This window comes from Strongylocentrotus purpuratus, unplaced genomic scaffold (assembly GCF_000002235.5).
Source record: "Strongylocentrotus purpuratus isolate Spur 01 unplaced genomic scaffold, Spur_5.0 spur5_scaffold_14, whole genome shotgun sequence".
NCBI lineage: Eukaryota > Metazoa > Echinodermata > Echinoidea > Camarodonta > Strongylocentrotidae > Strongylocentrotus > Strongylocentrotus purpuratus.
The window spans coordinates 12,850,815-12,863,543 of record NW_022145599.1 but is presented as its reverse complement, the minus strand read 5'-3'; the positions used below and the strand labels follow the sequence as shown (position 1 = coordinate 12,863,543).

Here is a 12,729-nt window from a genome sequence, read left to right as displayed (position 1 = left end):
AAGTTATGATAATGATGATGAATAAAACTAATAAGTATGAGACATTAATTTATGTGATAAAGAGCAATCAAATAATGAATGGAAAAAATGTGTCTCCAAATACAGAATGCTGCCACTTTCCAAGAACGAGACAAAAAAGCAATTGATTTGAAATCCAAATAATTCATTTATTTACATAAGAAGTCACCACAATTTCAGGTTGCATACATGAATATCTATGTCAAACAATGGCATTTTTACAAGTTAAATTGCAGTGATAGGAGTTAAGAGGAGAAAATGGAATGCAGGGTTTAGTCTAGTTTTAAAGGAACTGGTCAAGTCAAGAAGGCCTACAATAAAGTTGATATATCCTCCAAAATATGTGGCAATTAAAACATGCTTGGTCCAGATATGAATTGCCCATTTTGATCACAATCAAAATATCTCATGGTAATGAATGTGTTTTGGTATCTCCTGCATAGACTTTGAGATATAATTTGGGATTTTTTTATCGAAGCACTCAAGTTTACTTCAAGTTTTAATCAATTTTGACACTTTCAAATCCATTAATGAAGATGAGAATCACATGAGAAAATTTTTCAGAAGTTATGAAAAATTTAGACAGTAGATAGAAATTATTTAAATAGCCTTGGTCTCACAGACCCCCTCCCCCTTCATTAGTTTTCTTATGCACTCTCTCTAAGAATTGAAAAAAAAAATTCACTATTTCACAGGAGTTTTAACAAAACAATGATATGAATGTGTACAAGGTACAGAAAATTCTCTGCAAAATGAAAATTGCACTAAAATGAATAAAATCTTCACTTCAAGGTGGTTCTAAAACTTATACACTTTGGATAATTAAGAATACAAAATGCTTTTATTTCTTAGCCTCAAATAGCTTATATAACATTCATGTGCACTCCTAATGACATGATTTTTTTCTAACCAGTGACTCGCATCTGGGAATTGCATATGACTGTCACAAGTAAATGAAGTAATCATGTATGAGGTGAAAAATTATTTTGAATATTGGTATGTGCTCTAGATGAGAAATGGCACTGGTAACCCTTCAGTGCTTTTTTTTGTGATACACTCAATTTTTCTTTTCTTTTAATTCTACAACCACTGGACACAAAATGAAAAATAAATAAGATAAAGCCTGTATCATCTAATTGATATTGTGTTCTAACAAGGTCTATGTGATATCAACTGACTTTAAAATGAAGTACTGAAACTCCTTTTCAAAATAAAGTTTACATCACTCTCAGTCAGCATCTCATGCTGATGATAAAAGTTGAAACAAAAGTCAGTCACTCGATTACTTTCAACTTTCAAATTGCATTGCCAGCGCCTGCACTGGCTGCGCATTATGAGAGATACTATCAGAATGACTGTTCTCACTGCAATATGTAACATGTGAAGTAAGAGTATATATATATATATAATACTTGTACAATGCTCAACTTGGAAAAGATGCAAACCAGTCAGTTTGCTCTACAAACTGATATTATAAATCACAAGAAGATTATACACATACGCTTAAGTGCAATACTGATTGATTTGAATTTGAGGGAAAAATCTGATGGAAACGGTTCCCATAATCTGACCAATAACAGATATCACTAATGCTCTAAAGTGGATTCGGGTAAAAACTTGATATATTTTCATATCTACAGCATCCAATATGGTTATATCAATGAGAGAAAATGCCATTTGATTTCAAAATGCAATAATGGTCGCCTTGTCACCATAGCAGACCATCGTCCCATCCATTTAATGGATACTGGATTTTAAAATCATGGAACCTTATAAAGCAGAGCATAGTAACAAACTCACTATGACAATGAAGTCTTTGCTGGTAACACTTTCTTGTGTCCTATTGTGTTTGAGCTGTGTTTAATCACGTTTCAATTTAACAAGGGGATTTCCTTGGGACCAAGATGTCCACTGTAACAAGGCTCCACACTCCACAGTACAGGGTTGTGTAACCCTACAATGACCAATGACATCTATATCTCACATTAAGATACATAAACCACAGTAGATATACAGGCCTCCCACCGGAGATTGACCAGTGACCTCTACAGCTTACAATTGCAAGGGATGATAAGCTCATCAGTTTGTTCAGCTACCTTGTAAAGTTTTGGGATGCGAAGGCCTGGGCCTCTGCAATTCTGCTGCGGCTGCAAGTAGAAGACAAGTCATACATAATGACAATCAACTCTGGTGATGATATGAAATAGGAAAATCTACAGGGTATTATTATCAATTGGAGTCATTGCACAACTATTTCTGACTGCCTAGCAAAGTAAGAGCCCCATTGTTGGCCTCTGCCGGTCCCTTTTAGTGCATGTATCATTCAGCATGTCACAGCTCAGTAGATCGTCCATGGTCTGGGGTACATCTAGTGGGTATTCACTTATATCTAATTGTCTTCCGAGAACCCTATTTCTTTTTTTCTTCTTTTTTAATGCATTTTTAATTTAGCTTCATTAAAATGCTAATGCAATTTCTAATAGAAGCAAAAATTGAAATGAAAATTGATGCATTCGTATAGTATGGAAGGATGCCAGGTTTCGAGCTTTTGCATAATTTCAGGCTTAATATTGTACAGAACATATGGGGCATCAACATTATAACATTTTCAAGCTAATTGGGAAAAGAAATTGGTGTAATTGGTGTTGGCATCCCAGAGTATGGACAAATGCCCAAATCTAATTTAACCCCATGACTACTGAACTCTTTCATTCCAATAGGCTTAATACAGGGACTACCTGGTTCCTTTAGGCAATGGGTTAACTTATATTAAAGGTGAATCTAGTTTTAAAAAAAACCTGCTCTTGTCCTTCTGCTTATCCCTTTCTTTCTGAATAATTTCAATAATTTTCCAGTCCTTACCTGTTGCACCTGGTCTTTGGTCTACCGTCTGACATGGCGGACACGCTTCGTATTGATAGATCATCTGAGAATCCCGTCATGGGTCTCTGCCTGGGAGGCTCGCTGGGTAGGGTGTTCAACACGGTACGGATGTTGGCAAACCTGACAGAAGACGAGATATGATTGAAGGGATATTTTAGATGGGGGATGCTAATTTGTCAAGATTCAGTTGTACAAAGTAAGGATCGAGATTCCAAGCCATCTTCAAAAATGAATACAATCCATCCCTCCATTCATCAATTCATTCAGTGGAGAATGTACTATAAATTACCTACCTACAATATACAGGTAGTCCTACATTCAACCATCCACTTAAAGGTATTACAAAGTTTTGGTATGGGGTCATGAATTTGGTTCAAATTAACATATTGTAAGCATATGTGTTCCAACAATATTCATTGATCGTTGTCACGGTTGAAATCGAGCCTAAAGTTATGAAATTATACATAATAAACTCTTTATGTTGTATAGCTCCCTCTCAAGGTCAAGATATTAATTTAGCTATGAAAAAATGTTTCTTGACTAAAATCGACCGATTAGCTATTCCCGTTTGGAAATTATATATTACAACTACATATTCTGAGATTTTCATGGTCGCAGCTACCATTGTACGGCCATAGGCGTTATTTGAAATTTATCAAAATTTACCGGGAGCACCAGTAAATTTTTATATTCAATTTTTCTCGAAAACATAAGTGTTTTAGGGGCTAATTTTTTTAGTGCTTATAATACATCCACAGGGGTATCCAAATATATCAAAATTGTAAACATTCACTATCCAACCAATTTTCAAAATTTCCAAAAACTTTGTATTACCTTTAATAACTTGATCTACCAATCCATCCTCTATTATAGCTTTCCATCTATTCATCAATCTCTTTATTTATCCATCCACCTACACAATTATAAATCAATTCCTTTATGCATACATGAATCAATCCATTCAACTAAACCTTCAAATCTCCATCAATACATTCCTTTATCCGATTATTCATTCATCTAACACTCAGAGTCAATCCAACTATTCACCAATCCTTCCAACCACACACCAAGTTATCCTTCATACCCATGCATCCATCTACTTATCCATCCATCCATCCATCCATCCATCCATCCATTCATCTACCAATCTTCCACCTACCTGTTTGAGAGGCTGGTCATGAAATCAGCCAGGTCTTGGTCTGAATGCTTCAGCTGATTCTCCACCTGTCTTGCACTCACCACTGTAATGAGAATAGAAAGAAATACACAATATAAAAACCTTTCTTCTGTTTAAGCTTGGTAATTTATATATCACATTTTAGTTGATATAAAAAAGCCTATAAATCCTATGTAAATTATCAATGCTATATTTGCTAATGACATGGTCTAAAACCTGAATAAGGTACATCATTCCGTGAACAAAAAAGCCAATGTAATCAACATTCTTCTCACAAAATACATGTGAAAGCCATTTACATTTTCAAAGACCTTCAATACAATGTTCCTTTTTATGATTCATAGATGCACATAATGTACATGAATTGTATTTCATATATACATCAACATTCAAGATGTTGGTGTTAGTGAATCTGGTTCTCTTCTAAAGTTAATACCCATTTATATCACATTAAATCTACTTTTTTTTTAAAGATACATAGATTTTTCTATTGTGGTTCCCACAATTTACATAACACTGTAAAACTGCAATACAGACAATTCAATCAGGACTAAGAATTTGTTGATATTATCAGTACACCAGGGGAGTGTTTCACAAAGAATAAGATCAACTTTAAGTTGGACTTAGCTATGACAGGTTGTTCATGCCACTGTTTGCTCTCACCATTATGATCTTTAGATAATATTTTTTCCTTCAATAATGAATTATCAAAAAATGTAAATTCTGTAGATATGTGACCATGATTTGTACGTCCCTTGAGAGACCAATGCCAGTGAAGGGTGAGGACAAACAGTGGCATGGCCTGCCTGCCATAGTGAAGTCTAACTTAGTGTCAATGTGAAACACCCCCCCCCCCCCTTTAGCCTTTAATCATACCTGTTGATGCTGACATAGGTCTCATGATGGGGGCTGTTTTACTCCCTGCATTCCTCTTAACCACAGCTCCATCTAGAATCTCCAGACCCAAGAGAGTAGCCTGCAGCTCCTGGTGATAGCTATTCAAAAATAAGATAAACACTGTATACAAGGCACTACATTTCCTTATCATACAAATACAGTGTACACAAAAGGAATGACATTTTAACCCATTTTCTATGTTGGCAATTGATAATCAATGTCAAAAATACAAGTAGATGGATGGTAGATGAACAGCGGAAAAGGATAGTTTAAAAAAAAACTTTATGAACATAAACATTCATATCATTAAATGATGCAACAACTCTTTAATTTGCCATTTTAGAGTGTTAAAAGCAAAATCGCGATCGATTACTTATTAGTGAATAACAATGGTAACTTGTATAGCAAAAATAGATATGCCCATATATTACTCAATTAAGAAATCAAATCTGAAAGACATTAAATAATTACCTTGGTTTTTCTCCTTCTGGTAGCGTGAAGGGATTGCCTTGAACATAGAGCTCTGACAGACACTGACATCTATGGAGAGATAGCTGCATGATATGGTTCCAAGCAATATATGATTATTAATAACCTCAGATGATTAATTATAAGTCATTCAGGTAATTGCATGAATTAAAAGAAGAAACAATTAAATCATTTTTTTGTTAAAATATAGAATAAAAATACATTTATGTATACAATGTAATACATATACAAACATGTAAATATTACAAGGGTTCGGAAGAGTGGTTCAACCATAAAATTTTCAATCAAAAGATTTTGAATTCTAAAATAGTTATGTACATGTATTCTGCTCATGTGCTCTTTTCTGTCATCACAGAACACTATATTGATAAAGGTTGAAGGAGTAATAAGATATATGATCCTTATCCTATTGGAAACCAATCATGACAAGATGGACTTATGTGTACTTTAAAGCCCCTCGAAAGTGTTGGGAGCTTCAAAAATTAGCTAGCAAACTTTCACTTAAATTGTATGATGTAAAAGAGGTCATTTGTCTTACCACTGCCTTCCACCTGACGATCCTGTTGTTTCTGACATTGAGTACTTCAAGGGCGGGGAACTGATCTACAAGGAAATCCAATTCAGTGAGCTTGTTGTGGGAGATATCTATCGTGTGTAGCGCCCTGGAAGACAAAATATTAGGACACAAGATATTAATACATAGAGCTCAAGACATGTAAATGGGATATGAGGAAGCACAGCTCCACCTTCCCATTCCTTTAAAATAGTCAACTAGTAATTCATCTACTACAATGACACAAGTTGTAATCAATCTGGGAGTTATTATCCTATGCAAGACGTGTCTAGAAAGGGGAGGGTGTAATACTGTATGATGTATATAGTAGTCCAGATAAGACAAAATAGTATTCTTTAAGATGTGCCTATCCCTATGATACATAATCACGAAGTTTCTCTGTAAGCACAATAGTTCATCATTTTTTTTTAAATGAATTTATTGTGATGTCATAGTAACAATTAGATATATGGATGCAAAGGACACAATTTAATGGTGAAAGTAAAGAGAATAAAGAGATGAACTTACCTTAGCTTGTCTACAGCTTTCAAAGTGTCAGAGGTCAGCTGATTGTGAGATATCATCAGAACCTAAAAAGAAACAACACAGAATATGAAGGATGACCAACTTGCAAATCTCCAGGTACAAATCCAACATGGTATGTTAACTAAAAATATTGTAATATTTGTCATAGAGGGATTATAAGAAAATGTGACAAACAGACAATTAAAACTTGGAACAATTGGCAAATAAACATTGACAAATATAAAGGCTATGAGAAACTACAAGAAAGATACACATATTTGGAACAAAATTCAGTCAAAAGCAAAATTAAAATGGACTATAAAACAAAACACTTTCAGGTGATGAAAAAAGTCATAGTGTATGTATGTTTTCATGTAAAATAGAAAAAAAATATCAGTATTAAATCCACAATTTAAAAAAAAGAAGAAAATATCTGTTGCATTTTTTATTCTTAGTCACTAGTATTTTCTCTCTCAGACAAATGTTAAAGTACTCACAGTCAGGTTATGAAGGCTCTTGAGTCCACTTAGATCTGCTATCTTGTTGTTGGATACATCAAGCTCTTGTAGCTGAGATGACAAAATACAATATATTTCATTATTAGCATTTGTCTGTTTTTCATTGTACAGTTATGCAGCACTTATCCTTAGTTTTCATCATCCCTTTCATCTTGAACTTCAATTTATGATACGTTAAAAACTGCTCCTAGGTTTCTCTTTTTTTCTCTCTTCTTTATCTCTTTTAGAAGAATACTACTTTTCTGTCATCTATATTTTCATTTCAACCAAATTTTAATTTCATTAATCATCTCCTTTCTCTGTCCTGCTTTTCAAGTGTCTTATTCTTAAACTCCTCCTCTGTTGTTTCTATAACAATCCTGTGAAATAAAAGTATTTTTTATATTTTTTAACTCACCTTACGACATCTCTTGAGATCTGTAACAGCTCTTAAAGAATTGTGTGTTGCTCTGAGCTCTTCTAATGATGACAGGGCATTCAAGGCCTAAAGAAAAGTATACAAATTACAATTAATCTTCTCTGACCATAAAAATGAACACTCAGGTCTTATCAATGAGTTAGTAATACAATCACATGCTTAAAAGACTTCCATAAACAAGTAAGAGAAATGTTTCAATACATTATTATGCATCTTAAGAGCCGTATTGTAAATCAGAAAATTTAGCCTACGGTTTCCTTTTCTCAAAGGCTAAGTATTTTTATTTCAAGATAAAAATGATCAAAGATTAGAAACAATTCAAAACAGAGAACTTGAATCCTATCTTAATGTTGCCAATAAATGTCACCATACTCCAAAGACCGTAATAGAAATATGGGAGACAAAAATTAATTCAATTTTTTTTCATCAGACAAAATAGTTTCCATATCTGATATAATGTATGTCTGGCATATGATAGATTCATCTTGGTAAAATACATGTTAACCATGTAAGTACACAGAATTTTACTACACTTTTGAGTACTCACAGATAAGCTATCAAGCTTGTTGGAGCTGACATCTAGATAGGTGAGTTGTGAGCATGCTGCTAACTCCCTGGCTTCTATCTTCCCCAAATAATTGCTATCTAATCTAAGAATCTTGAGCTTTCTTGATAATGCAAGCCCTTTGCCTGAAAAGGAAAGAAAAGATATCATGTTAACTGATAACATTCTAGCTCAGTCTAAATGTATGTCACCTCGTACAGAGTGAAGTATAACTATCATTTTTGTGTGCATCATAGAAACTGTTATTATCTGTCATATTTTTTTGTTCACTAACCGGTATATCTTTTGTTTGGCATCAGAAGTTCACAAAATGCAAAAGATCTATGATCTATGATTATACATAAATGCTTGATATAGTAATTTTCATATTAGGTTAGAATTACCAACATACTTTATTCATTTCAAAAAGCATTCTTCCATAGGATATAATAAGTACAAGGTATTACAAAACATATCGGACACATGAATTCAATGACTGACAAACCATGAAATTATGACAATGATTCTTAACTTTCTTACCTATTGTTCTGATTTTGTTGTGCTGGAGTTGCAGTGAACATAACTCTTGTAACCTGTAAATAGATAAGATCAACATCACATCATAGACAGTTAAAAATCTTGTTGCAAGCATTTCCAGTATGGTTGTAAACTTTTAACCCACCCCTGTATTTAAGGTCAGTGATTAAGGATAACGACTGAAATACTATGCACACCTAAAATACTGGGGTAAACCATTGTCACATTTTCATCAGCAATCTAAGCACCAAATCTAATAAGCCCAAGAAAAAGGTGCATATTCACCAGATATTGTCATGCTTTCTCACATTCTAGCCATTCTCTCCCGGCGCTAGATGGAGCACACTGTCCAAAACATCAAGATCATCTCTTTCTTTGAGAGATCTACAAGTTCAGAACTATACCCACAAAATAATTATTCAACAGCCCTTCTGAGGACTACACACATGATGGACCCATTTAAGTTTTTCTGACTCAAGAAAACAATAGAAATTAAAAGATACCTTCAAACATAAATTATCACATCCATTCCACCAAAATTAAAAAAAAATTAAAAAAAATTGCTCCTTGGTATTAACAAAACAGACATGATAAAAGCAACCCACCTCTCAATGTTAGCAATAGCACTGATCCTATTATCATACAGCTTCAGTTCTCTCAGATCCTGAAAAACAAGTCAAGAACAAAGTTTTAGGAACAATTCTTTAATTGAAAGAGAAATAGTTAAGAACTGAAAATTACCACGATTTTCAGAAGTATTTTAGTCAATATTCAAACATGTTGGGAAACATAAACATTTTCAAATTGAAGAATAGGAGCAGGGTCGACTTGATCTACTTTGAAACTAAATATCATTTTGTATTTTCCATTCAAATTTTTTGATATAATGTATGTTGTGATGGCATCAAAATGGGTGAAAAAACAACCTGTGTGTATTCATCAGCCGCGTGATTAAACATGATATATTTCACAGAATTATAAAATATGTTTCATGGCAACCAAGTCCTAAGTAGCTAATGTAAAGTTTCTTGTCACTTACCTTGTTATTGGCAAGATTCTCAATATTCCTGATGCAATTGCAGGACAGATCCAGTACTCTCAGGTTTATAAACTGAAAACAAAAGGGGGAAAGGAGCTTCCTCAATAATGATATGTTGCACTGTTTCAAATAACTAACAAGAAAGTAGTATTCATAACATTTTCTCAGCATCTTTCTTTAAATTTTTTATTAATATAAAAACCATTTACATCTGAACAGTGATGAATTAATCAAGCTACTTGATTCTCTTTCTTTCATATGATAGTACACTGGTTCTGTTCTGTCTCCATTCTTACGACAGAAATATCGATAAAATCTTACATTAAGAAAACCAAATATACATGCAAAAAAATAAAAAAGTGGAGAGAATTATAAATAAAGTTGTCATCAACAGTTCAAACATTATTTTGGGGTTACTTACCATGTCCAAATTTTTGATGGTTCCAATGTTGACTCCATGAAGGTCAACGTCATACACCTTTGTAACTTCACTTTCTTGACTCTTTTCCAACTGTTCCAGAGAAAAATACAGTAAAGAATGAATTGATCAAATTCCTACTTGTGAGCTGGATACTGTGCTTTCTTCGCATACATATATGGCCACTGGCATCAAAAAGTTGTACACTGACAGAATTCAAAAACTATAAATAAGGATTAGGAATTTGGTCCAAATTATAGCATGATATTTGACGTTGGGACAATAACTCTTGCTTTAATGTTTCTGCACTTCTTTCTGTGAATTAGACATCTACGAATGAATTGAATAAATACTTTAGATAAGCCTTTGAGAGTATAGGGGGGGGGGGGCAGGGGTAACCTATGCCAGTTTCCACAATTCATTTGTATCATCTAACTTAATCAGTATAGAATTTAAAGTGCACGATGTTAAAACAATATCTCACAAACCTTAGTTTCACTGGGCAGTGTGACCCACATAAAACTGAGAGTATCTTTAATGCATCTCTGAAACACACACAAACAAAGAAGACAGAAAGACAGCGCAGTTCTCCAGAAACCTTCAAAACGGTTAATACCGTCTTTTCAGTCAATTTGGAGTTACCCTGTTAACTACTGATCATCTATTTCCCATTGGCATAACACAGGGACCACTCAGTTCCAGCAGGCAATGGGTTAAAATGCTCCACAGCTAATTACATAGCCCCTTACTCCTCACTACCTGGGGCCCATTTCTCGAAACCGTCATAAGTCTAACTTCTTGACTATCCCATTGAAACGCGTGTTAATCTATAACACACGTTTCAATAGGATAGTCAAGAAGTTACGACGGTTTCGAGAACTGGCCCTGGTACTTACTACATCTCTAGGGATGATCTTGCCAGCAGGCGTATTTGTTCCTCCTGCCCCTTCATGGTCCTCCACCCCTCCATTGACCCATGCACTGACCGCCTCCTTGTTGGTAAATACAATGCCGTCCGGTTTGTCTGGAAGTCTCTGATGTCTTCCATTGACACTGGCAGCCGATGGAGGATGGGAGGAGGAAGAAGAGGGCGAAGGTCTTCTCTGCACTGGAGAAGCTTTCCTGGCTGAAGTGCTGAAATGAAAAGAAAATAAATATTTTCAATACATATCTAAGGCAAAATCACATATATATCTATTTCCTTACTTAACTAAAAATCTTTTCATAATAATTAACAGAGTCTGGATCAACATTGCCATTCATCAAGCAGTATTTCATAATTAAAACATTTACATTACCGATTTCGAATGAATTTTGTTGAGTTTTGTACAGTGGTGTTTGATAATTTAAAGACTCAAAAGAGGGTGTTTTGAAAATTTTCCTACACACAAAGTGATGACAGATTAAGGAAGACTTCAACATGTTCAATTTCAACCAAGGATGATTATTCAAGTACTCAACCACTCAACATGGCGTGAATTTTCCTAATTGAATGATAACGCTTAAAAATTAAAGCAACAACACTCTCTGACTGAAGAAGCTGTCACAGTTTCTGAAAGTTAAATTCACAATTTTCATGTTAATATTTGCATCATTCATTTTTCAGCTAGCTAGCTCAGTCACATTTGAACTTTGTGCAAAAGTACCTGAGTGTATTCGGCATAGATCTAAGCATGAATTAGCCGGCTCAGCCTTCACCTTGCATTGTGTCATAATGGACCATCACAGAACTTCACAGAGTAGAAATCATCAACAGATCAATGACCACAGAAACACAACAGATAAATGATAGAGTGGGACTGAAGACAGAACAAAATTATTCAAGTACTCAACCACTCAACATGGCGTGAATTTTCCTAATTGAATGATAACGCTTAAAAATTAAAGCAACAACACTCTCTGACTGAAGAAGCTGTCACAGTTTCTGAAAGTTAAATTCACAATTTTCATGTTAATATTTGCATCATTCATTTTTCAGCTAGCTAGCTCAGTCACATTTGAACTTTGTGCAAAAGTACCTGAGTGTATTCGGCATAAGCATGAATTAGCCGGCTCAGCCTTCACCTTGCATTGAGTCATAATGGACCATCACAGAACTTCACAGAGTAGAAATCATCAACAGATCAATGACCACAGAAACACAACAGATAAATGATAGAGTGGGACTGAAGACAGAACAAAAGACATTAATTTATGCAAAATGCATTTTATTACGAAATAAATTACTTCAAACAGATACATATGTGAAAAAGAGAACATTTCTAACTAACCTCTGCTTTAAGTGTGGTTGTCGGGAAGATCTGTGCAATTTTTCGTCTTTTCCTTTTGCTTGGAAACCGTCAACAGATCCATTTTTAACGACAGTCGTCGTTCGCTTCTCGGTAGAAACGTCGCCATTTCTAGAAATATGAGACTTAATTGACGACAAAGCTTTGCGATTATTACCCTTGATTGTACTAGATGCAGCTCTGCTGCTTGAAATCTTTCTAGCAGCACTCATTCTGAAGATAATAATGTAAATTCCAGTGGCATTTTAAATAAATTTCTCGCAAGTGATAACCGGTTGCGATACGTTTCCGCTATGGTACGCCAGATGTTATCCACAAAATACGTAGACAAAAAGCGCTCCATAGACAATGCAATGATACATGTATTTGGACTTTCCCAGTTGTATCCACCCTTAACCCCCTTTTTAAAAGTTAAAGTAATGAAA

The 12,729-nt window shown here is 34.5% G+C and overlaps 1 protein-coding gene across 1 annotated transcript; it reads right to left on the bottom strand.

Annotated features, from left to right (window-relative positions):
* Window positions 1-1,008: 1,008 nt before the first annotated feature.
* Window positions 1,009-12,619, bottom strand: LOC587145 (protein phosphatase 1 regulatory subunit 7). Its single transcript, XM_030984216.1, has 16 exons — window positions 12,287-12,619; window positions 10,913-11,150; window positions 10,020-10,109; window positions 9,599-9,670; window positions 9,165-9,223; window positions 8,563-8,615; window positions 8,026-8,168; window positions 7,458-7,544; window positions 7,040-7,111; window positions 6,546-6,607; window positions 6,003-6,126; window positions 5,447-5,529; window positions 4,955-5,073; window positions 4,061-4,142; window positions 2,881-3,021; window positions 1,009-2,165 (listed from the first exon to the last, which is right to left on the bottom strand). The coding sequence occupies exons 1-16, from the start codon at window positions 12,514-12,516 to the stop codon at window positions 2,111-2,113; spliced, it is 1,710 nt and encodes a 569-aa protein (XP_030840076.1). The 5' UTR covers window positions 12,517-12,619; the 3' UTR covers window positions 1,009-2,110.
* Window positions 12,620-12,729: the final 110 nt, after the last annotated feature.